The sequence below is a fragment of the Cervus canadensis genome, chromosome 5 (genome assembly GCF_019320065.1).
Source record: "Cervus canadensis isolate Bull #8, Minnesota chromosome 5, ASM1932006v1, whole genome shotgun sequence".
NCBI lineage: Eukaryota > Metazoa > Chordata > Mammalia > Artiodactyla > Cervidae > Cervus > Cervus canadensis.
In genome coordinates, this window is record NC_057390.1 from 94,266,154 (window position 1) to 94,287,714 (window position 21,561).

Below are 21,561 nucleotides of genomic sequence, written 5' to 3' on the forward strand. Positions count from 1 at the left end.
CTCTTTATACTTAGCCATCAGCTGAGGGCTGTAGGTTTGTCCAGCCTGGGGTTCGTTAGGAAAGGTGGATGTATTCTACTTTGGAACCCCTTTTTACTTCAGTGGCCACAAAGCAATGAAACACTTGAACGCAAACTTGAAAAATCGAGTTCTACATAATTCAGGTGCTGTGGTAACCTCTTATTTTTTAGCATCAACATTCAGCTAAGGGCACCTCAATAAACCCCGCCTGAGAGTCTACCATGTACCTCCTAGTGTACTAGGTGTTAAATATTTGTCTAGCCTTCAACAACTCTGATTTGTATATATGTAAAAGTGTCACTTGGCTCTGATTATGAAGTCATCATTTCTCCCACTGAAGCATGTTGTTTTGCATTTGTTCGTAATTTGGTTGATTTCCCATTGCAGGACTATCCCAGGATTGCCCATGTTATGCCACATTTCACTTTCCATTCACTGTGAAGGAATTGGTCAAAGAGGAACTGACATGGTTTCTCCTATGAAAGCACCTCTTCAAAGTCAGCAATAAGCCACCTTCAATATTTGACCCTTATTCACTTCTGGCCCCGTGGAGGAGGCTCCTTCCAGTGAAGTCATGGCAAAAGGTGCTGCTGAGCATAGGATGACAGAGATTGGCTGAACAACCCTATGTTACTCAGTCCCTCAGTCGTGTCCAACTGCCTGTGACCCCATGGACTGCAGCACTCCACGCTTCCCTGTCCTTCACTATCTCCTGGAGTTTGCTTAAATCCATTTGGTCAGTAATACTATCTAACCATTTCATCCTCTGCTGCCCTCCAGTCTTTCCCAGCATCAGGGTCTTTACCAGTGAGTCAGCTCTTCCCATCAGGTGGCCAAAGTATTGGAGCTACAACCCTAGTGTTGGTTGCTCAGTCTGGCTGTTTGGCTCTTTGTGACCCCATAGACTGTAGCCCGGCTTAGCGATTAAACCACCTCCAGACTGTAGCTTGCCAGGCTCCTCTGTCCATGGGATTTTTCCAGGCAAGAATACTGGAGTGGGTTGCCATTCCCTTCTCCAGACAATCCTAGACTAGTGGGCAATAAGGAACCAGGGTCCCCTAGAAAGCCATTGCCAGAATACCTAAGATGGTATTTCCTGAGACGGTGTTTTTTTTTCCTCCTCAATGTTTAAATGTATATTCTGTTTAGATGAGTGCTTTGGGGCAAAGGCTGAATGAACAGCACTGGCTGAAACAGAGTTCCAGTCTAGTCAAATGATGGAGGGGGTGAGGGGGAGGTCCTGAGAGATTTTGGATTCATTCCTAATTTGGTATCATTTGGGTAAGGCTTTATTTTCCCACGCATACATTTTAACAGTGTCTACAGACAGAGCCAAGACTTCTTAGGGGGCGACAGGTATGATATTAGACCATTTTACACCAACGACATGGGAGAGAAGGAGAGATTTTTTCGGGCGGGAGCCAGGTCGTAGCGGGGTTCCGAGGGAGACGAGGCTGACCCGTCCCGGAGCGGACCGGCCACACAGGCCTTGCCCCGAGGCCGGCAGGCGGCGCTGTCCGCACCTGGGCCTGCCCCTCTGACTGCAGCGACCCAGCGGCGACTGGAGAACCCCCAACCCGGGAAATGTCCCTTTCTGTCCCTGTATCCCGGGGTGGGGCCCAGTGTCGCACGGGAGCGGGAACCACGGCCTCAGATGAGGCGCCCTGGGTTCCACATTCCGCGGGGACGTCGGATCCGGGGCCTCGGGGTCTGCACTGGGGCTCGATCCCGCGCAGCCGAGGGGCGGCGCTGGTCCCCGGCTCCCGCCAGGGCCAGCGGAGCTCGGGAGGGGGCGCCGGATCCCGCGTCTCCGGCGCGACTTCCCGGGAAGTTTCAAGTAGGAAAGCCCTGGCGGAGGGGGCCGGGGCTTCCGGAACCGGAGTGGTGGAGAGGAGGGGCCGAGCAGCGGGAGCGGCGCCATGGAGGAGGGGGCGCAGCGGCAGGTGAACGGCGCCCGGAAAGGACGGGCTGCGGGCGCGGGCCGGGGTGGGGGGGTGGATTGAGGGGGAGCTCGTTCACTGCCCCGGGCTCCGGCAGCGCCCCCAGCCCCCTTCCCCTGTCCCTTCCCAGCCCCCTGCCCTGGGCCCCCTACACCTCCGCGGAGCAGATATGAGCCCTGGGGGGCGGGGTGGGGGTAAGTGGTTTCTGCCCCCCTGGAAATGTCCCCAAATCACCTCCCAGTGACTCAGAGCCTCCGTCGGGCCAGCCCATGAGCACGTCTGAATCCGCAGTCAGGGCCACCAAGGGTGGGCCCGAGAGTTTCCTAAAAATCTATTCTTCCAGGTAGGACTCTAAGATCGATGAGCACCCGCTGGGACCAAAAAGGGGGCGGGTGCAGGCACACGGGGACCACTTCTCGGGGTGGGGGGAGGGGGGAGGGAGAGAAGCATGTGATCAGCAGGCGGAGGAGGCCGACCCCGCGCAGTTTGTGGGGTTCCTCCCGCAGCACACAGGAGGCGGGGCTGGGGGGACCCCCGGGGGAGGGGCATACATAGTCCAGCGGCCCGGGAGGGAAACTTCGGGTGCTCAGAGGCTTCCAGCCCAAATGGCGAGGGGGCGGGGTTGCAGCAGTAGGTTCGCGTGGGCCCTGGGACTGAGGTTGTGTGTCTCGTTATTGGGGGCCGGTGGAGGGGGAGGTGGCGAGGAGAAGTGGAGTTCTAGCTCTCGGCAAACGGGGATGGGGACGTCTGTGTACAAGATCGGGCCCCAGACGCCCAGCGGAAAAGGAGAGGTGTGTGCGCACTTGGCGGGATTCCAGCCCGGAGCCGGCAGGACCGCGGGCTCTGCTCCGCTCTTGGGGGAAGTGTTCTCCAGAAGACTCTTTGAGTGCCCCCACCCCTTGGGCAGCTCTCAGGACTGCGTCTGCCCCCTCCCTCCCTCCCCCTTCCTCCGGAGGTCCCTCGGCCTGTTCCCGCCGTGGCTTGTACACATTTTCCGATTTCCTGTTAACCTCCGCCCAGCAGCGGCCGCTGGGTGACTCAGGACCCCTGTGCCGGGCCCCCAGCTCCATGAGATCTTTGTTTGCTCAGGCCTTTGGCTCTGGCCCTCTGGCCTAGGGCCCTCAAAGGATTTCCTGAGGCCCGCCCCTGCCCTCTGACAGCCGGGCCAGCGGGCAAGCACAGGCCTGGGGTGGGGGTCCTTGAGACTGGGGTGGCCACCCCTTCCACTGTGCGCGGGAGATGGAGCGTGGAGAGGTAAGATGGAAGCTCTCACAGGGTCCTTGGGGTGGGGGTGTCATGAGTTACCCTGGGCCGAAGTCAGCTTTGGCACCGGTTGGTTTGAAATGGCCTCTGGGAAAGAGGTTTTCCTCTTCTTGCTCCCGCTTGGGGTGAAGTGGTGAGAGAGCCTTCCACTTCCTCCCAAGAGCTGAGCTGCGCTGGGAGTGGGCCCCTGGAGACCTCCTCAGCCCCACAGGGCCTCTGCTTTGCCACCTGATGGGTCAGACCCTCAAGGGAGCAGCCCTGGCTGCTTCTACTCAGGCCACAGACCGCCCTGTCTGTCTGACCTCGGGAGGTCCCTTCTCAGTGCCGAGTCTCTTTTTTTGTTGTTATTTTAAAACATTTTGGTTGCTCTGGGTCTTTGTTGCGGCACACAGGTTTCTCTTGTTGCATGTTCTCTAGTTGTGGCGTGCGGGCTTAGTTGCCTTACAGCATATGCGATCTCAGTTCTGTGACCAGGGATGGAACCTGAGTCGTCTGCATTGGAAGGAGGATTCTTAACCACTGGACTACCAGGGAAGTTCCCGGGGTCTCTTTTTTTGGATCCTAGACTTGAGAGCAGCCTGATTACGTGTGGCTGGCAGGGAAAGACTGGGGCCCAAGAGACAGTGCCTTTCTGTCTCTGTGTTGTGGCCTTGAGCAAATTACGTCACCTCTCTGTGCCTCAGTTTCCTCATCTGTAAAATGGGGATGATAACTGCACCTACCTCATGGAGTTGCTGTCAGGTTCGACAGGTTCATGTCTGCACAGGTCTTAGAACAGAACACCCTATAAATGTTAACAGTTTTTTTTTCCTCTTCCCCTTCTCTCTGATGGCAGACGACAGGAACGTGGGCTGGAACGTAGCCTTGGGGCATCCATCTGGCTTAGGGATACTCGCTCTGAGGTCAGAGAGGCACCCTGTGGGTCAGTCCTGGGTGCCATCCACACCTGCCTCTCTCCCACCTCCTTCTGTGATGAGCAGAGGCTTTGGAGGTGGGTCCCAGAGGCCTGATCCCTCTGCCTTCCCACAGCCTGGGGCAGGCCATCGGCCTCTGGAGGATGAGAAAGAGGTGATCCGCCGGGCCATCCAGAAGGAGCTGAAGATCAAGGAGGGTGTGGAAAACCTGCGGCGGGTGGCCACAGACCGCCGCCACCTGGGCCACGTGCAGCAGCTGCTGCGGTCCTCCAACCGCCGCCTGGAGCAGCTGCATGGAGAGCTGCGGGAGCTTCATGCCCGCATCCTGCTGCCGGGGCCTGGGCCGGGCCCGGCTGGTGAGTGAGGAGCATGAGGAGGCCCCTTGGGATGGGAAGTGACAAGTTGACCCCGCTCCTTGACCTTGGCCCTGACCTACTCTCAGAGTTGGAGAGGAGTGAGCGAGGCATTGGGGGGGAGCTCTCGGCTCTGGAAGAAGGGTTCACATGCCCCACACTCTTTGCACACAGAGCCCGCAGCCTCAGGACCTCGGCCGCTGGCCGAGCAGGCAAGAGCCCGGCACCTGGAGGCTCTACAGAGGCAGCTGCAGGTGGAGCTGAAAGTCAGGCAGGGGGCTGAGAACATGACCCACACCTACGCCAGTGGCACTCCCAAGGTAAGGCCCCCTGGAGGGAAGAGATTGTGTTCTCAGATTATTCAAGAAGGTAGTGATCCAGCGGCTAACCTGATAGGGAAATGCAGCCTAGCCGTTGATCCTGTAAGGGAGACACTCTACCCTTAGTCTGATGGGGGAGGCAGGCCCCAAATCTCAGCTTGGCTCCAATCCCTTGTCTAACAAAGAAGGCAAAACACCAGGGTGATGGGGAATCCCAACCCAACCCCAAGTCTGGTAGGGAAGTCCCAGCTCCTGTCCCAACTCCCAGTATGATGTGGAAGCTCGCCCTGATCTCATAATGGAGGCTTGACCTGAGCCTTTCCTTGTCTAGTCTGATGGGGGAGGCTCTGTTGCAGAGCTACTAAAAAGGGAGGCTTGGAAGCTTCCTGGTCAAGACTTCTAATGCAAGGAGTGCTGCAGGTTCAATCCCTAGTCAGGGAACTAAGATGCTCACATGTCATGTGGCCTGGGCCCCCCCAAATAATAATAAATAAATAATTTTTTAAAATAAGATATAAAGGATATTAAAAAGCAGAGACATTACTTTGCCAACAAAGGTCCATTTAGTCAAGGCTATGGTTTTTCCAGTAGTCATTTATGGATGTGAGAGTTGGACTATAAAGAAAGCTAAGCACCGAAGAACTGATGCTTTTGAACTGTGGTGTCGGAGAAGACTCTTGAGAGTCCCTTGGACTGCAAGGAGATCCAACCAGTCCATCCTAAAGGAAACCAAGCCTGAATATTCATTGGAAGGACTGACTGATGCTGAAGCTGAAACTCCAGTATTTTGGCTACCTCATGTGAAGAGCTGGCTCTTTTGAAAGGACCCTGTTGCTTGGAAAGATTGAAGGCAGGAGAAGGGGACGACAGTGGATAAGATGGTTGGATAGCATCACTGACTCAATGGACATGAGTTGGAGTAAGCTCCAGGAGTTGGTGATGGACAGGGAAGCCTGGCGTGCTGCAGTCCATGGGGTCGCAAAGAGTCGGACATGACTGAGCTGAACTGGCTGTAGTTATCTGGTCTACTGAGGGAGGCTTAGCTTCAACCCAGACTGATGGAGGAGGCTTGGTCCAGTCCCCAGTCTGACCAGGAAGGCGCTGGCCTCGTCCTGGCCTGATGGGGTATGTGTCATAATCCTATAGGAGAGGAAGCTTCTGGCAGCCGCCCAGCAGATGCTCCAGGACAGCCAGCTGAAGGTGGCCCTGCTGCGAATGAAGATCAGTAGCCTGGAGGCCAGCGGGTCCCCCGAGCCAGGTGAGGCCTGGCCAAGGGGACTGGGCCGGGTGGAGCAGGGCTGGGGCCTGAGGTGGCTGACCCCTCCTCCTCCCAGGTCCTGAGCTGATTGTAGAGGAACTACGGCACCGTCTACGCATCGAGGCTGCCGTGGCTGAGGGCGCCAAGAACGTGGTGAAGCTGCTTGGTAGCCGGCGAACACAGGACCGCAAGGTGCTGGCCGAGGTCAGACCGTGGTCCCCTCCCATTGCTTCCTCTCTGACTGGTACCACCCTCTGTAGTGGCCAGTGATACCGCTCGGCAGGCCATGAGGAAACAGGAGGCACATTCTTTTTATATATATAATTTTCTTTGTTTCTTTCTGTTTGGCTCTGCTGAGTCTTTGTTGCTGCTTGGGCCTTTCTGTAGTGGTGAGTGGGGGCTGCTCTCTAGTTGCGGTGCACAGGCTTCTCACTGTGGTGGCTTCTCTTGTTGCGGAGCACAGGCTCCAGGGCACAGGATTCAGGGCTCAGCAGTTGTGGCTCTCGGGCTCTAGAGAACAGGCTCCATAATTGTGGCGTGTGGCTTAGTTGCCCCAAGGCATGCGGAATCTTCCCAGACCAGGGATTGAACCCGTGTCTGTTGCACTGGCAGGCAAATTCTTTACCACTCAGCGACCAGGGAAGCCCAGAAGACACATTCTTGTCTAGATCGGGGGTCTCCAACTTCCAGGCCACGGACCGGTACCTCCTGTCAGATCAGCAGTAGCACTAGATTAGAAGTAAAGTGCACAAAAATGTTGTTTAGCCACTCAGTCGTGTCCGACTCTTTGTGACCCCATGGACTGCAGCACGTCAGGCTACCCTGTCCTTCACCATCTCCCGGAGCTTGCTCAAACTCATGTCCATCGAGTTGGTGATACCATCCAACCATCTCGTCCTCTGTCATCCCCTTCTCCTCCTGCCCTTAGCCTTTCCCAGCATCAGGGTCTTTTCTAATGATTCGGCTCTTCGCATCAGGTGGCCAAAGTGTTGGAGCATTAGCTTCACAAAAACATAATGCGCTTGAATTGTCCTGAAACCATCCCTCCCACCTCCAGTCCGTGGGAAAATTGTCTTCCACAAAACCAGTCCCAAGTGTCAAAAAGGTTGGGGACCTCTGGTCTAGACCTCATCCAGGGTGCCTCTGGGTGACCTGAGCCGCTGCCCTCACCATTACCCCAGGGCCCTGTATCCCCTGCCCGTATCCCTCCTGCAGGCTCAGGCCCAGCTCCAGGAGTCCTGCCAGAAACTGGACCTCTTGCGGCTGGCCTTGGAGCAGCTGCTGGAGAGACTGCCTCCTGCTCACCCTCTGCGCGGCAGAGTGGCCCGGGAGCTGCGGACTGCTGCGTCTGGGAACCCGCAGCCTTCAGGGACACTTGTGAAACCCACCGCCATGACAGGTACCCGGGAGCCCCTCCTATTCAGAGCTGTCCTTCCCTTCCAGGGAGGAGCCTGGAATTCAGTGGTGAAGAATTTTGGAGAAGATTTTCAATCCTGGCTTCACCATCCCTTAGCTGTGTGACCTTGGGCCACTGACACCCCCTCTCCAGACCTCAGTTTATCACTCTGTCAAATGGGGGTGATAACAGCACCTACTTCATAGGGCTGGTGTGACAATTCAGTGAGTTGTTGCACATGAAGTGCTCGAATTTTCGCACCAACCCTATGAGGTAGGTTCTATTATCGCCCCCATTTGACAGAGTGATAAACTGAGGTCTGGAGAGGGGGTGTCAGTGGCCCAAGGTCACACAGCTAAGGATGGTGAAGTCAGGATTGAAAATCTTCTCAATTCTTCCCCAGTGTGTTTCAATGAGGAACCATGAGAATGTTAGGCTGGACGTGCCAGTGTTAGGGAGCTCACAGCCCTGGAGGCCTTGGTACCCAGTTCTGGGCAGTTTGCACTATTAGAAAGTGCTTCCTTATCCTGAGTGGATCTGACACTATGGAAGCCCTGAATTTCCCAACAGGGACCCAGTGCCAACTAGAGGGCCCAGCCCCTGCCTGCACAGAGCTGGTACAGAATAGATAGGCCTCATCCCATTGTGAGCAGAGCTGAAGGGGAAAAGTACAGGGACTGCGTGGGCCCCCTCACCTGGCCTTGGGGAACCAAGGAATGCTTCCTGGAGGGGGAGGCATGTCCTTGATGGGCTTAAGGGAGTTGACCAAGTCAACAAGTTGGGGAAGGTGAGGGCAAGGTCTTGTTTGTTGTTCCCTCGCTAAGTCGTGTCCGAGTCTTTGTAACTGCATGGACTGCAACACGCCAGGCCTCTCTGTCCCTCACTATTTCTCAGAGTTTCTCCAAGTTTGTGTCTGTTGAATTGGTGATGCTATCCAGCCATCTCTAGAGCTTGTTAAAAGGCCTAAAATTCAGGTACTTGAAGCCACCCCCTAAGCTGTCTTCCAACTAAGCACCCACATTCCTCCAGTCATTCTTTCTAGGATGACCTTCCCATCCTGGGCACTGCCTCAGTTTATAAGGTCTCTCGGAGTATAACCCCCCCAGGCCCCGACTCCCTAAATGGTGCTCTTCAGCCCTATGTATGTCCTCAAGAGCTGCTAGAGTCCCACTGCTTCCTCTATCCTCGGAGGGACAAATCTCTAGTGACCCTAAAAATGAGCCCACTTGGTTGGCAAAACACACTGGTACCCACCACAGGAAGTGGGGCTGAGTTAGGCCCCGGGAGGAGGTGGCCGGCCAGGCACCCTGCTCCTCTGGGGCTCTTGTCCCTGGCGTGGTGCTGCCTAGGCCCGGAGTCCTGGGCAGCGAGAGGACTGAGGTCTGAGTCTGACTCCTCTGCCTCTGTGTCCCTGCTTCTTCCCGCACGTAGAGGGATGGCGGGAGGGGAGGACCAGTTGGTCGGCCCCCAGGGTGGCAGGTGGCTGCCAAGGCGTAAGGCGAGCAGGCTCTGGGTTTGCTACCTCCATGAGAAGGCAACATTCCTGGGGTCCCAGGGACCCTTTGGAGGATGGCATCTGATGATGGCCCCTCACACGCTCCCCGACAGGGACACTGCAGGTCCGCCTCCTGGGCTGTGAGCAGCTGCTGACGGCAGTGCCTGGACGTTCCCCCGCGGCCGCGCTGGCCGGGAGCCCTTCCCAGGGCTGGCTTCGGAGCAGAGCCAAGCAGCAGCGTGGGGGAGGCGAGCTGGCCAGTGAGTAGGGGGCCCCGGGAGCTGGGGAGCGCAAAGGTTCCCCCCCCGACTCCTGGCCTGCCCTGAGCCCCGACTCTGGCCTTGCAGGTGAGGTGCTGGCCGTGCTGAAGGTGGACAATCGCGTTGTGGGCCAGACGGGCTGGGGGCCTGTGGCCAAGCAGTCCTGGGACCAGACCTTTGTCATTGCCCTGGAGCGGGTGAGGCTGCCCTTGTGTGGACCGGGGTGATCGCGGTTCGTGGGGTGGAAGGCTGGACAGGTAGTGGCTGGTACCAGGCTCACCCCCACTCAACCTGGCCTCCCCGTGTAGGCCCGGGAGCTGGAGATCGGGGTCCACTGGCGGGACTGGAGGCAGCTGTGCGGCGTGGCCTTCCTGAGGCTGGAGGACTTCCTGGACAATGCCTGTCACCAGCTGTCCCTCAGCCTGGTGCCACAGGGACTGCTCTTTGCCCAGGTGCCCCCCGCGGCCCCTGCCCTCTGACCTCATGGGCCCATGGATCTGTTAACGTGAGAGGGGCCTTGGAGACTGTGCCCCCCCTGCCCCCAATCCACAGCAAGGAGTGGAAACTGAGGCCCCGAGGGAGGAGCTCTCCAGGGATGAAAGATTCCCAGCCACTCTCTGAGGACTTCACAGGAGAGGAATAGCCCGCGTCCTTGTCCTGACTGCCCCGCCGCGTGTGCGACCCTGGGCAAGTCCCTTTCTCCTCCAGGCCTCAGTTTCTCCCCTGGTACCAGTGAGGATGCCGAATCCATTCTCTCTGAGTCCCTGTAGCTCTTGCATCTGTTGACAACGGGCTCAGGCTGCAATCCTGGAGGCCGAGGAGGTGCCTGGGGCAGGTGGGAGGGGACTGGTCTTCAGCCCTGCCCCCTGCCCCCACAGGTGACCTTCTGTGACCCTGTCATTGAGAGGAGGCCCCGACTGCAGAGGCAGAAACGCATTTTCTCAAAACGCAGAGGTATGGAAGGCTGGCGAGCAGGGAGCAGGGCTGGGCCCCTCCCGAGACCTTGAGACTGAGCCTGCTTTTGCCCCAGGTCAGGACTTCCTGAGGGCTTCCCAGATGAATCTCAGCATGGCGGCCTGGGGACGCTTGGTCATGAGCCTGCTGCCCCCATGCAGCTCCCCAAGCACCATCAGCCCCCCCAAAGCGTGCTCCCAGACTCCAGCCACACCCCAGCGGGCCACCGACCCCGACTCGCCCAGGTGAGGAGCCTCGCTCACCCCAGGCTGCCTGCTTCTCTGCGGTGTCACCTCTCTCCAGACGCAGATGGTGCCTGCCCCGTGGCTCGCCCTCTGACCTGTCTGTCTGTCTCACGTGGCTGTGTGTCCACCCCCGCCCTCCCTGCCCGCTGCTCTTCCAACTGTCTGTGCCCGGTATGTGTCTGCTTCTACCCCACAGTAACTTCCCACCCAAGAAGACCCCCTTGCGAGAAGAGATCCAACCCCTACCCAAGCCCCCTCGCCTCTACCTGGCCCAGGAGCCAACCCCTGAAGAGATGCCGGTGAGGGGCAGCAGGGCAGGGTTGGTCACCCTGGGGGCTGCCCAGGTTGGGTGGCAGGGCTGGAGGGAAGGAAGCCCTGCTCTGCCTTGAGACCCTCTCCCCTCGCAGCGCACCAAACGTCCCCACATGGAGCCCAGGATTCGACTCGAGCCGCCTCTGCCAGCCCCGGCTACCAGGTACCCTGGCGGGCTCACCTCGGTGTTTGAGGCTTTTATCCACTCATCTGGGTATTTGCATGTCAGACGTTCACACCTCACCCTGGGCTCCTTGGCTTGCTCAGGTTCTCACTCGTTGAACCCACATTATTGAGCTCAGCCTGCTTGCCAGACCCCAAGACACTGCAGTCCTGGGAACCCTGCCCACCTCCCCCGGGCTCTGGAGCCCCATAGAGGGGGACCACCCAAGATCGAGCACGGGGGGTTTGGAGCGACTCCTGGTGGAGGCCCAGCCCTTCCTTGTGCTGGGGGCTTCCTGTGCCCTTTCTCTTGCAGGAAACCCCCCCGGCTTCAGGACTTCCGCTGCTTGGCCGTGCTGGGCCGGGGCCACTTCGGGAAGGTAGGGGCTGAGGAGGTGCGGCGGAAGGGGGTGGGCAGGCCCCCAGCACGTTAGCTAGGGGGCTCTGGGCTCTGGGGGGCAGTGGGCAGGGGAAGTAGATTCCTGTACTGCCCATCTGTAACCCAAACCTCTCTCTGGTCTTCAGGTCCTCTTGGTCCAATTCAAGGGCACGGGGCAATACTATGCCATCAAAGCGCTGAAGAAGCAGGAGGTGCTGAGCCGGGACGAGATCGAGAGGTGTGTGTTGAGGTCGGGGGGCTCCCAGCACCCCGGCGTCTGGAAGGAACTCAGGACGGCAGGCCTGGGCTGGGCTGGTGACTCCAGAAGGCAGCTGAATGCTTCTGGGGCTTCGAAGAAGTGACCCTGTGGGGCCAGCCAGGTCTGGGCTCTCTTATTAGCAACTGCAGTTGTGAACTGTGTGCCCTTGGGCAGGTCTCCTGTCTGTGCACCTCAGCTTCCTCATCTGTGAAATGGGAACAGGGTGGCGGTACAAGTTCAAGACCTGTGCGAGTCCCGGATACATATGAACTGTCATTCTACCCGCCTGGCAGTTTTAAGAGCTAGTGACCCAGGGGAGTTGTGTGGGTGACAGGGCACAGCCAGGGGAGGTCTTCCTTCCCTTTTGGGTTCCCTCCTTGCCTATGAAACCCACGCCCTCCTCTTGCAGCCTGTACTGTGAGAAGCGAATCCTTGAGGCTGTGGGCTGCACAGGGCATCCATTCCTGCTTCCCCTCCTCGCCTGCTTCCAGACCTCCAGCCATGCCTGCTTCGTGACTGAGTTCGCGCCAGGCGGTGACCTCATGATGCAGATCCATGAGGACGTCTTTCCTGAGCCCCAGGCCCGGTGGGTCCCCCTCTCGCCTCTTCCAGCCAGCCTTCCCTGGGCCCCCTGTCCCTGGCGGCCCCTTCATCCTGCTTCCTCCATGGTGTCCATCAGCCAAAGAGTGCGTGCAATCAGTGAGGCCTCGGTTCACATCCTGGTTATCAAACCCTCACAGCCTTTGTGACCTCAGACCTCAGTGTATATGGCGGTGAATTGGGGATAATAACTGCTTCATAGGCTTGGTGCATCGGTGGACATAACATTTAGAAATTGCAGAGCCTAGGGACTGGTGAGCAGTAAGTGACTGACAGATGGCATTGTTATGTCTTGCCCACCAGAGTGTGGACTCTGGAGCCCAGATTCACGTGTCAGCTCTGCCACTCGCTCTGTGACCCAGGGTGGGTCGTTTACCAGGAGTCTCAGATCCTCATTTAAAAAAATAGGCATGATGAAGCTTCTCTGGGTGGTCTAATGCTTAAGAACCCGCTTGTGAGTACAGGGGACACAGGTTCGATTCCTGGTCCAGGAAGATCTCACATGTCTCAGAGCAACTACTGAGCCCAAGGGCTGCAACTACTGAAGCCCACACACCTCAAGCCCATGTTCTGTAGCTAAACCTGTGAAACAGTCATCATTACCCCCAGTTCACCGCAATGAGAAACCCATGCACCACAATGAAGAGTAGCTGCTGCTCACCGCAACTAGAGAAAGCCCACGCACAGCAACGAAAACCTAGTGCAGTAAAAAAAAAAAAAACATAACATTTTTTAAAAATTAAAAAAAAAAATAGGCATGATGGTGCCAATGGAGGCTGTCAGGAGGATGCCAGGATGGGCATGTGGACACTTGGTGTCATTCCTGGCACAATCTAAGGGCCTGGGAAGGGTAGGCTGTTATCATGAGGAGCCTTGCCCCTGACTCTGGCAGGGACATCAGGGGTCCCCAGGCCATGGCCATCCTGGTGCCTCCCTGCCCTGTCCCCCACAGTCATGGGCCTGAACTACCCCCTGCACCAACCCTCCAGGTTCTATCTGGCCTGTGTGGTCCTGGGGCTGCAGTTCTTACACGAGCAGAAGATCATTTACAGGTAACTTGCCCCCGGGATGCTGGGGGAGTAGGCAAGGGGATCAGGGGCTGCCCTCCTCCTGGGCTGCTATGAGGTGGGGCCGCTGTTCCCTGGGCCTTAGCACGTCTCAGCTTCTTTGGGGTCTGCCCTGCCTTGCCCTCAGAGACCTTAAGTTGGATAATCTTCTCCTGGACGCCCAGGGTTTCCTGAAGATCGCGGACTTTGGGCTCTGTAAGGAAGGTGGGTGCCTCCCATCCAGGAGCCTGTGTCCTCCTGCCTTGCTCGGTCCGTCGAGGCCAGCAGGGTGGCGAGCAAGTGGCATCTTCCAGGAAATGTGCCTCCCAGCCCTCCTTCCAGGGACCAGCTAGATGCATTGGCTCGTCCTTCCCCGCCTTAAAAACTCAGAGACCCCCTTGCCCTCGGCTGGAGGGAGAGCCTGGCCTGGGAGAGGGTGCTGGGTTCTGCTTTCTGCATGACCCTGGCACACAGGCTTCGCTGAGACTCACATTCCTCATCCATCAGGTGGCATGAAAACCGTTCCCACCTCCAAGGGTGTGGGGCAGGGCTCGGCACGGGGTTCCTTGCATGGAGTCCTAAGGGTTGGTGGTTGATTCTTACAACTAGAGGTTCTTGTGGCTGCCACAGTACGCTGGCATCAGTGTGGATGTTGGTTGGCAGGGATTGGCTTTGGGGACCGGACGAGCACCTTCTGCGGCACCCCGGAGTTCCTGGCCCCCGAGGTGCTGACTCAGGAGGCCTACACGCGGGCCGTGGACTGGTGGGGGCTGGGCGTGCTGCTCTATGAGATGCTGGTGGGCGAGGTGAGTGCTGGATGGGGAGAGCTGCTGGGGCCCCCAGGTTGGGTGGAGGTTGGGTGGGGGGCCTCCCTGCTGAGCCCCCTCCCCGCAGTGCCCGTTTCCAGGGGACACCGAGGAGGAGGTGTTTGACTGCATCGTCAATGCGGAAGCCCCATACCCCCGCTTTCTGTCGGTGCAAGGCCTCGAGCTTATTCAGAAGGTAATCGCTGCAGGGTCCCAGGCTGGGCCGGAGGGCTACTTGTGGCTCTCCAGGCTCCCTACCCGAGAGGCTGGGGGCAGCAGGGCAGTGTCTGGGGCTGAGCGCCCTGAATGAGCCCCTGTCCTCGCCCCCAGCTCCTCCAGAAGTGCCCCGAGAAGCGCCTGGGGGCGGGCGAGCGAGATGCTGAGGAAATCAAGACCCAGCCTTTCTTCAGGGTGAGCGGCCGTGGCCACGGCGGTCCCGGTGCCTGGCGCAGAGGGAGGGGTCGAGGGCCCACGGGGGCTGCTGTTCCCATCATCTGAGGTACGCCTTTGCCCCCAGACCACCGACTGGCAGGCTCTGCTTGCCCGCGCCGTCCAGCCCCCCTTTGTGCCCACCCTCTGCGGCCCCACAGACCTGCGCTACTTCGAGGGCGAGTTCACGGGGCTGCCGCCCGCCCTGACCCCACCTGACCCCCGAAGCCCCCTCACCGCCCGCCAGCAGGCTGCCTTCCGGGACTTCGACTTCGTGTCTGAGAGATTCCTGGAGCCCTGAGGGCCTCCCGGCCTCTCCACCCCCTGCCCGCTCCCCCACGCCGGACGGTTAGAGCCTCTGCTTTGCCCGCCTGTCTGCCCACCTGGGCACGCTGGGATTGATGGGCCTTTGGGGCTCGAGGTGGCAGCCATGGGGCTGTCGTGGGCACTGCTCAGTCACCGGGCGAGTGCTGCCCGCCCCCTTCCCCCGACCTCCTCTCCCCTGCCCGCTGCGAGACCTAGACCAGAAAGCGTGGCGCAGCGAGGAATGGTTTGGTTTTTTTTTTAATACTTGACTTGCTTTATGGTTCATTAAATTTATCAAACTGTGCGCTGGACGCAGCCTGGCTTGGGGGTGGGGCGGAGGTGTCCGAAGCCCAGGTCTCTCCTTGTGCCTGAGTCTTCCCCATGTGTCCTCTTCCTTTTCTTCTGCCTGGGGAGGGCAGAGCTGCCCACCGAGGCAGGGTACAGCCCCTCAGCTCCACTCTGAGGCCCGGAAGGAGTGGGCAGGAGTGAGGAGCCCCAGGCCCTTGGAGGGCCGACCCCTCTGGGTGCGGCCTCTCTGGTTTTCAGGCACAAGATGGTGGCCCCGGCTTCCAGCAACCCTAAACAGCTTGGCTACTGCCTTCCTCCTCCTCGTCCTCGGCCCAGAGGGTCTCCCAGGAGCCCGGGGGCCATCCACAGAAGAAGTGGGCCAGGTTGCGGGTCAGGCCGCGGTCAAAGGGGTTGCCGGGGCGCTGGCGGAGGTAGGCGATGCGGTGGGAGGAGATGAACTCCCAGGTGGTGGTGTTGCTGGCCACCAGGTAGAGGTGCGAGGCCAGGAGCAGGCCGGCCACCAGGGAGAAGAGCGACAGCAGCAGGAAGGTGGCGAACAGGAGCCCGCTGGACCGCAGCCAGAGCCCCCAGGGCTGGAAAAAGCGGAGGCCGGACCTGCAAGGGAAGGAGAGCAACAAGAACCCAGGGCTGGCGGTGGGGTCGCCTGAGGGGACGGCCGTTTGGGAGAGGGTCCAAGGCCCCTGAAGAGGGAGCCTGGGGTGCTGGTCCTCCCCCACACCCAGGGCGCCGGGGCAACCCACCATGCCAGGTACAGGGCCCACAGAAGCACCACCAGCTGCAGCGCCAGGTAGGCCACGAAGAGCGGGTGGTTGCGCTCGCCCACACAGTTCTCCATCCAGGGGCAGTGGTGGTCGTAGCGGCGGACACAGCGACGGCACTCACGGCAGTGCCGAGCCCGCAGGGGTTGCTGTGGGCACAGAGGGCGTTGGGCTTCAACACCGGCTCCCCTCTAGGCCCAGCAATGAGGGTGGGAGGTCAGGGCTGGCATCTGGGAGGCCTTCCTGGAGGAAGGGGGTGAGGCCAAGAAGTCTTGGCCTTGCCTGAGTCCTCCCACGGAGGTCCCCGCATCACCCACCAGCACCATGCAGTATCCGCAGCGCCGAAGGGGGATGGCCTGAGGAACCATGGCTGTCTGCTCTTCCTTGGCCTCCTCCTGAAAAGGGGGGGACAGAGGATGAGATGGGGGTCCCTTGGGAGGCAGCTGAGACTTGTGTGTGTCTCCCTTGGGGGCCAGCTTAGCTCTGGGTGGGCACATTTGGGGGCCCATCCATGTGTCATGGAGGTGGCAGAGTGGGGCAGGGTGCCCTGGACTGCGAGGTTGTGTGACTTTGGTCAGTTACTTCCCCTCTCTGGACCTTGGCCATTTTCTTATTGTAGGACGGGGCCCTAGGTCTGGCCAGATGATTCCTTGGGATTCCCTAGGAAAGCTCTCAGCTGAGTCTAGCATGAGACTCACTGGAGTCTTGAGTTCCCTGGTGGAGGGAGGAGGGGTTTGGGCCTCCTAGTTACCTGGGGCTGAGGCAGGACATTCACGTAGCCCGGGTCCATGAGTGACACGGTCAGGTAAAGCAGCAGGGAGCCCAGCACAAGCAGCAGGAAGGTGAGGGGCAGGAGCAGTTCCCCCTGCTCTTCCCACTGCCGCAGTGCTGGAGAGGCCAGAGGGGGAGAGTGAGGCCAGGACTGTGGAACGGGCGTGGTGGGGGAGGGTGCAACTGGAGGCGGGAAGTGTGTCCCTGGATGAACAAAGGCCTGGAAATGGGTTTAATGAATGGTCGGGTGTGGCCACTACATAGGGTGCAGGAGGGAGAAGTTCAGGTTTGGGAGAAGAGAAGAAAAGCAGTTAATCTACATTATCTCTGGAGGGCAGTAGGCAACCATGGAAGGTTACAGGGCCAGATATATTTCTGAACGGCTTCCCAGGTGGCACTAACAATAAACCCTCCTGCCAATGCAGGAGACAAGAGGTGCGGGTTCCATCCCTGGGTGGGGAAGATCCCCTGGAGGAGGGAATGGCAATCCACTCCAGTATTCTTGCCTGGAGAATCCCATGAAGAGAGGAGCCTGGTGGGTTACAGCCCATAGGGTTGCACAGATATGACTGAAGCGACTTAGCATGCATGTTTCTGAAAGCCCTCTTAGTGCTAAAGTAAAGATGGATCAGAGGGGAGGCCTATCCAGGACACAGAGAGGAGTGTGTCTGGGCAAGGGTAATGGCAGGGGGGTTGACCAGATTGGAGGTAAGGGGTGATGGGACCAGACTTGGCTGGATATGGGGGACAGGGAGCAGGACTCTGGCTCTGAGATGGAAAGAGGCTGGCCAGGTAAGAGATGCACAAGAAACAGAGATAGAGAAGGGTGTGGCTGTCAGGTTGGAATGCTGTAGGGGAGCCCAGGCCACCTCCAGGGTCCAGCCCATGGAGGTGACTGAAGGTTTGGGCGAAGGGGGTGGAGGGCTGAGCAGGGAGAGGCAGGAGACAGCTAGCCAGACATCAGAGTGTGGACAACTCAGGTGCCCCTTGACTGTAAAAGAGAGTGGAGAAGAAAAGGAGGTTGCAGTGGGGGATTTCTTTCCAATGCAGAGACTGAACAGGTTTTTAGGCTAAGGGGTGAAGCCAGTGGAGGAGACTCAGGTCTTGGGAGGAAAGTGAGAATGACCCTGGTCCAGGAGCTTAGGCTGCAGTGAGGAGGAAGGGGTGGGGGTTGTAGTGGTGGTGGTGAGGAAGGGCGAAAGCCTGTGCTGGAGGTGGCCTGTGGCAGGTAAAGAGGGGGAAGGATGGAAGTGGGTGGGTGGAATGAATGAGCGCTCACGGGGATGAGGACAGGAGGGACAGGCTGCTCCCCTCTGCCGTGTCCTCTTGCCTGAAGGTGGGGAGCCCGGACTTGGGGCAGCTAGGGCCACGCAGGGATGGGGTGGGCGGGATGCCAGCCCTTCATCTAGTTGATCCTCGGAATCTTGGGAGTCAATTCCCTGGAAGGGTCGGGCGGGTCCCAGGATCAGGGAAGATGGGGTCTCGAGCGGGTCGTCGGATCAGGTGGGCACCGGGTGGGTCCTGGGACAGACAAGGGTATCTGGCAGGGATCAGGAAGATTCTGGGATTAATTAGGGATCAACTGAGTATTGGGCGGAAAGCAGGTGGCTCTTGGAATGAGAGGTGGGGAGGGGGCCTCTGGCGCGGGAAGAGTCAGGGGGAAATCCCAGGATCTCCGGGGGGTTCGACAAGGGACTCAGTGAGACCCAAACATCTGGGGAATCACGCGGGGTCGGGTGGGTCCGGGGTCGCGAGGGTTCCGGCTCACCGGTATCATGCAGGAAGAGTACCAACGTGATCCCCCAGGTCAGCACAGTATGCCCGGTCCGCACCAGGACCCCAGGGGTGAGGAGCGCCCAGGGCGCCATCGCCTCGGCCCCGGGCCCCACCCGGAAGAAGCGCTCAGAGGGGCGGGCCCTCCGAGGAACAGGGCCCACGGCCACCCGGGGATTGGCGGATACGGGCTGTGGGCGTGGCCGGATTGGGCCAGGGAGGCCGCCTATTGGGCGACAGCTGCGGTTTAGTAGGCCCTCGAGCCAACAGGTGCCTGAAGAAGCTGAGGGCGGGGCCGGCGCGCGCGCAGCCGGTAACTCCCCCAGCTCCACCCCCCACCCCCCCCACCCCCAGCATCCAGGTAACTTTCAAAAACCGAGCTCCAGTCGCGAGTCCCGCTCCAGTCCCGCTGGAGTTCCACCACCCGCTCCCTGGCCACAACCTCACGCATGCGTCCAGGAAGATCCAGGTGTTGTGACTCAAGGTGGCAGAATTGCGCCCGGTTCGGAGATGAGATGCTCGAAGACTCAAGAGAGGCAGGACTAAACCAAAGTGACTTCTGGGTGATAACTTTACCATTTTCAGATTTTGCAGACGGGATGAGACCAGAGTGGAGGTACGTGGTAGCAGATTCTGACTATGAGGGTCCTGACTGGGTCAGAGCCGGAAATCCCAGCACTGCCCCTTCCTACCTGTGTGCGCTTGGGCAAGTTACAAAACCACGCGGAGTTCCGTTTCTGTCTGTATGATGGAGATGATAATAGTACCCCTCCTCAGGTGGTTGGAGGACTAAATGTTGGAAACAGTGCCTAGTACAGGACTGACTTGTCGCCTCAGCTCTAAACCAGCACCTACACCCAATGACTGGCCCAACCTAGGGTTTCAGGCTAATCTACCATAAAGCCTAGTCATTCACTGCTTACATTCCTTTACTGTGTTCCTAGGGCCTTCCCCATCCAGCCCTGCCTTTCCTCCCACTGATACCAACATCCACCTTCCTCCATCAGATTAGTGCCCTCCTCACTCCGCAGTATACTCATATGACATTTGTTGTTTTTGTCAGCTCAGCATCCCCTTTTCTGTTGGAGAACTGACTCCATCCTGTGTGGATCTGGAAGAACTATGTCCCTCACTTTATAGGGTGGTGGGAGAGAGACCGTGGGCATGTGACTAGAAGGCAAACATGGTCCTCAGCTCATTATTCCCAGTGATTGGATCTAAGTGGTGGGCATGTGACTTGGAAGGGTCAATCAGAATAATTCCATGAGAGTATGCTATAGATGCTGAGAGAGAAAGAGGCATTCTTTTGGATCTCAAGCATGAGGAATAGGATATAATGGCAATTGGCAGCCCGTTTTATGCTATGTGGTGAGAGACTCTGGTGGAAGAGGAGGCCAACTATAAAGAGATGTAGAGATAACCAGCACTGAAATAGGGAGTGAGAAAGTCTTTTTTTTTTTTTTTTTTAAAGATATTTATTTATTTGGGTGTGCCGGGTCTTAGTTGTGGCATGCAGGATCTTTAGTTGCAGCATAAGACATTTTTAGTTGCAGCATGTGAACTCTTAGTTGCGGCATGTGGGGTCTAGTTCCCTGACCCCACGTGGGATCTTCTCGGACCAGGGGTCAAACCAATATCCCCTTCATTGGCAGGGGATTGAGCTCAGGCCCCCTTCACTGGTAGTGCAGAATCTTAGCCACTTGACCACCAGGGAAGTCTGGAGAGATGGTCTTAAAAACATGGTCTGAGCCCCTAGATCCAACTGTTACTAAGGCTGATCTTAACACCAGATTCCCAGTTGCATTAATGAAATTCCTCCTACCTTTGACTAACTTAGGTAAGTGTTTGAGTGTCTGTCACTTGTAGCTCTGTCTTAATTACTGCAATGGTTGCATGGCTTAGTGTGCCAAGTGGGGACATCTACTAATTGTGGGACTTCCCTGGTGGCTCAATGCTGAAGAATCTGCCTGCTAATGCAGAGGGACACTGGTTTGATCCCCGGTCCAAGAAGATCCCACATGCCTTGAAGCAGCTGAGCCCGTGAGACATAACTACTGAGCCTGTGCTCTAGAGCCTGAGACCCACAACTACTGAGCCCACATGTTGCAATTACTGAAGCCTGCATGCCACAGAGCCGTGCCGCAGTGAAAAGCCCGCACATGGCAACAAAGAGTAGCCCCCACTCACTGCAGTGAGAAAGAGGAAGCCCACAAACAGCAATGAAGACCCAGCACAAACAAAAACAAATTTTATTTATTTAGTTTTTTAATAAATTTTAAAGAAGAAAGAAACCTGAGGATTCCATGAGTCAGCCGCTATGCTGGTGTTAAAGATTAAAATAAGGTTGAACATTAGTTAAAGTTGTAAGGACAAGATTTTACTCAGTAATATACTACTGCGGTAGGGAACAGGATCCAACAAGAACTGAATGTAACTTTGATTTGTACAGAGGTGATTGGGTATTTTAAAGGGAGAATGAGGAAAAAAAAAAATAAAGGGAGAATGAGGGAGTAGAGATGGGGAAGGGCAGGGGCTTGATGAGACTCAGGGAAGTGAAGACTTGCAAAGAGCGGGTTAGGGTAAATGCTCATTAAGCCAACTGTGTCTGCTAGCTGGCAGCAACTGAAGTTAGGCTGCTGTCCTCCCTCGGAGACTGGGAGACAGAGGCCTGATCCTTCCTGATGATTACATTTTAAAGGGATGGCTTCCAGGTGCTTGAGAAAGATGCTGCTGAGTTATAGGAGGTACAGATACACCTGAGAGGAACAGAGGAAGCATTCACAACTTTAAGCTATTTTTAGTAAATGCTCTAAGAAAGGCTATTCAGGTGTTAAACAGCAAATTCTTTTTTTTTAATATAATTTTATTTTTTTAATATCTGGCTATGCTGGGTCTTGGTTGCTGCATGGACTTTTCTCTAGTTGTGGTAAGCGGAGGCTATTCTCTCTAGTTGCAGTGGCTTCTCTTGTTGCAGAGCACAGGCTCTGGGGCGTGGACTTCGGCACATAGGCCCAATAGCCTCAGCTCCTGGGACCTAAAGCACAGGCTCAGTAGTTGTGTGGGCTTAGTTGCTCTGTGGCACGTGGGATCTTCCTGGATCAGGGATCAATCCTGTGTCTCCTGCATTGGCGGGTGGATTCTTTACCACCGAATCACAGGAGAAGACCCAAACAGTAAATTCTTTTGGCAGCCTGTAGGTTTCTCAGGCAGGCGCTTTAAGTGGGGGTGTTGG

At 57.5% G+C, this 21,561-nt stretch overlaps 2 protein-coding genes across 9 annotated transcripts; one reads left to right on the top strand and one right to left on the bottom strand.

Annotated features, from left to right (window-relative positions):
- Positions 1-1,590: 1,590 nt before the first annotated feature.
- Positions 1,591-15,023, top strand: PKN3 (protein kinase N3). Of its 6 annotated transcripts, none has more exons than XM_043469754.1 (23): positions 1,591-1,964; positions 4,060-4,126; positions 4,254-4,494; positions 4,666-4,811; positions 5,958-6,069; positions 6,146-6,273; positions 7,285-7,468; positions 9,074-9,220; positions 9,308-9,417; positions 9,529-9,672; positions 10,099-10,174; positions 10,251-10,419; positions 10,616-10,718; positions 10,827-10,894; positions 11,210-11,273; positions 11,419-11,510; positions 11,941-12,117; positions 13,121-13,183; positions 13,326-13,402; positions 13,841-13,983; positions 14,072-14,179; positions 14,314-14,394; positions 14,501-15,023. In XM_043469754.1, the coding sequence occupies exons 1-23, from the start codon at positions 1,606-1,608 to the stop codon at positions 14,711-14,713; spliced, it is 3,072 nt and encodes a 1,023-aa protein (XP_043325689.1). In that variant the 5' UTR covers positions 1,591-1,605; the 3' UTR covers positions 14,714-15,023. The 6 variants fall into 6 exon arrangements, with proteins under 6 accessions (XP_043325689.1, XP_043325691.1, XP_043325694.1 ...); XM_043469758.1 differs by lacking the exon at positions 4,060-4,126 and adding an exon at positions 2,203-2,304 and having other exon boundaries at positions 1,860-1,964; XM_043469756.1 differs by lacking the exon at positions 4,060-4,126 and having other exon boundaries at positions 1,723-1,964.
- ZDHHC12 (zinc finger DHHC-type palmitoyltransferase 12) lies at positions 14,959-18,482 on the bottom strand. Of its 3 annotated transcripts, none has more exons than XM_043469767.1 (5): positions 18,325-18,482; positions 16,537-16,673; positions 16,103-16,180; positions 15,768-15,934; positions 14,959-15,621 (listed from the first exon to the last, which is right to left on the bottom strand). In XM_043469767.1, exons 1-5 carry the CDS (start codon positions 18,422-18,424, stop codon positions 15,297-15,299), a joined length of 807 nt encoding a protein of 268 aa, XP_043325702.1. In that variant the 5' UTR covers positions 18,425-18,482; the 3' UTR covers positions 14,959-15,296. The 3 variants fall into 3 exon arrangements, with proteins under 3 accessions (XP_043325702.1, XP_043325701.1, XP_043325703.1); XM_043469766.1 differs by having other exon boundaries at positions 16,537-16,776; positions 18,325-18,447; XM_043469768.1 differs by having other exon boundaries at positions 15,398-15,599.
- Between the last annotated feature and the right edge of the window lie 3,079 nt (positions 18,483-21,561).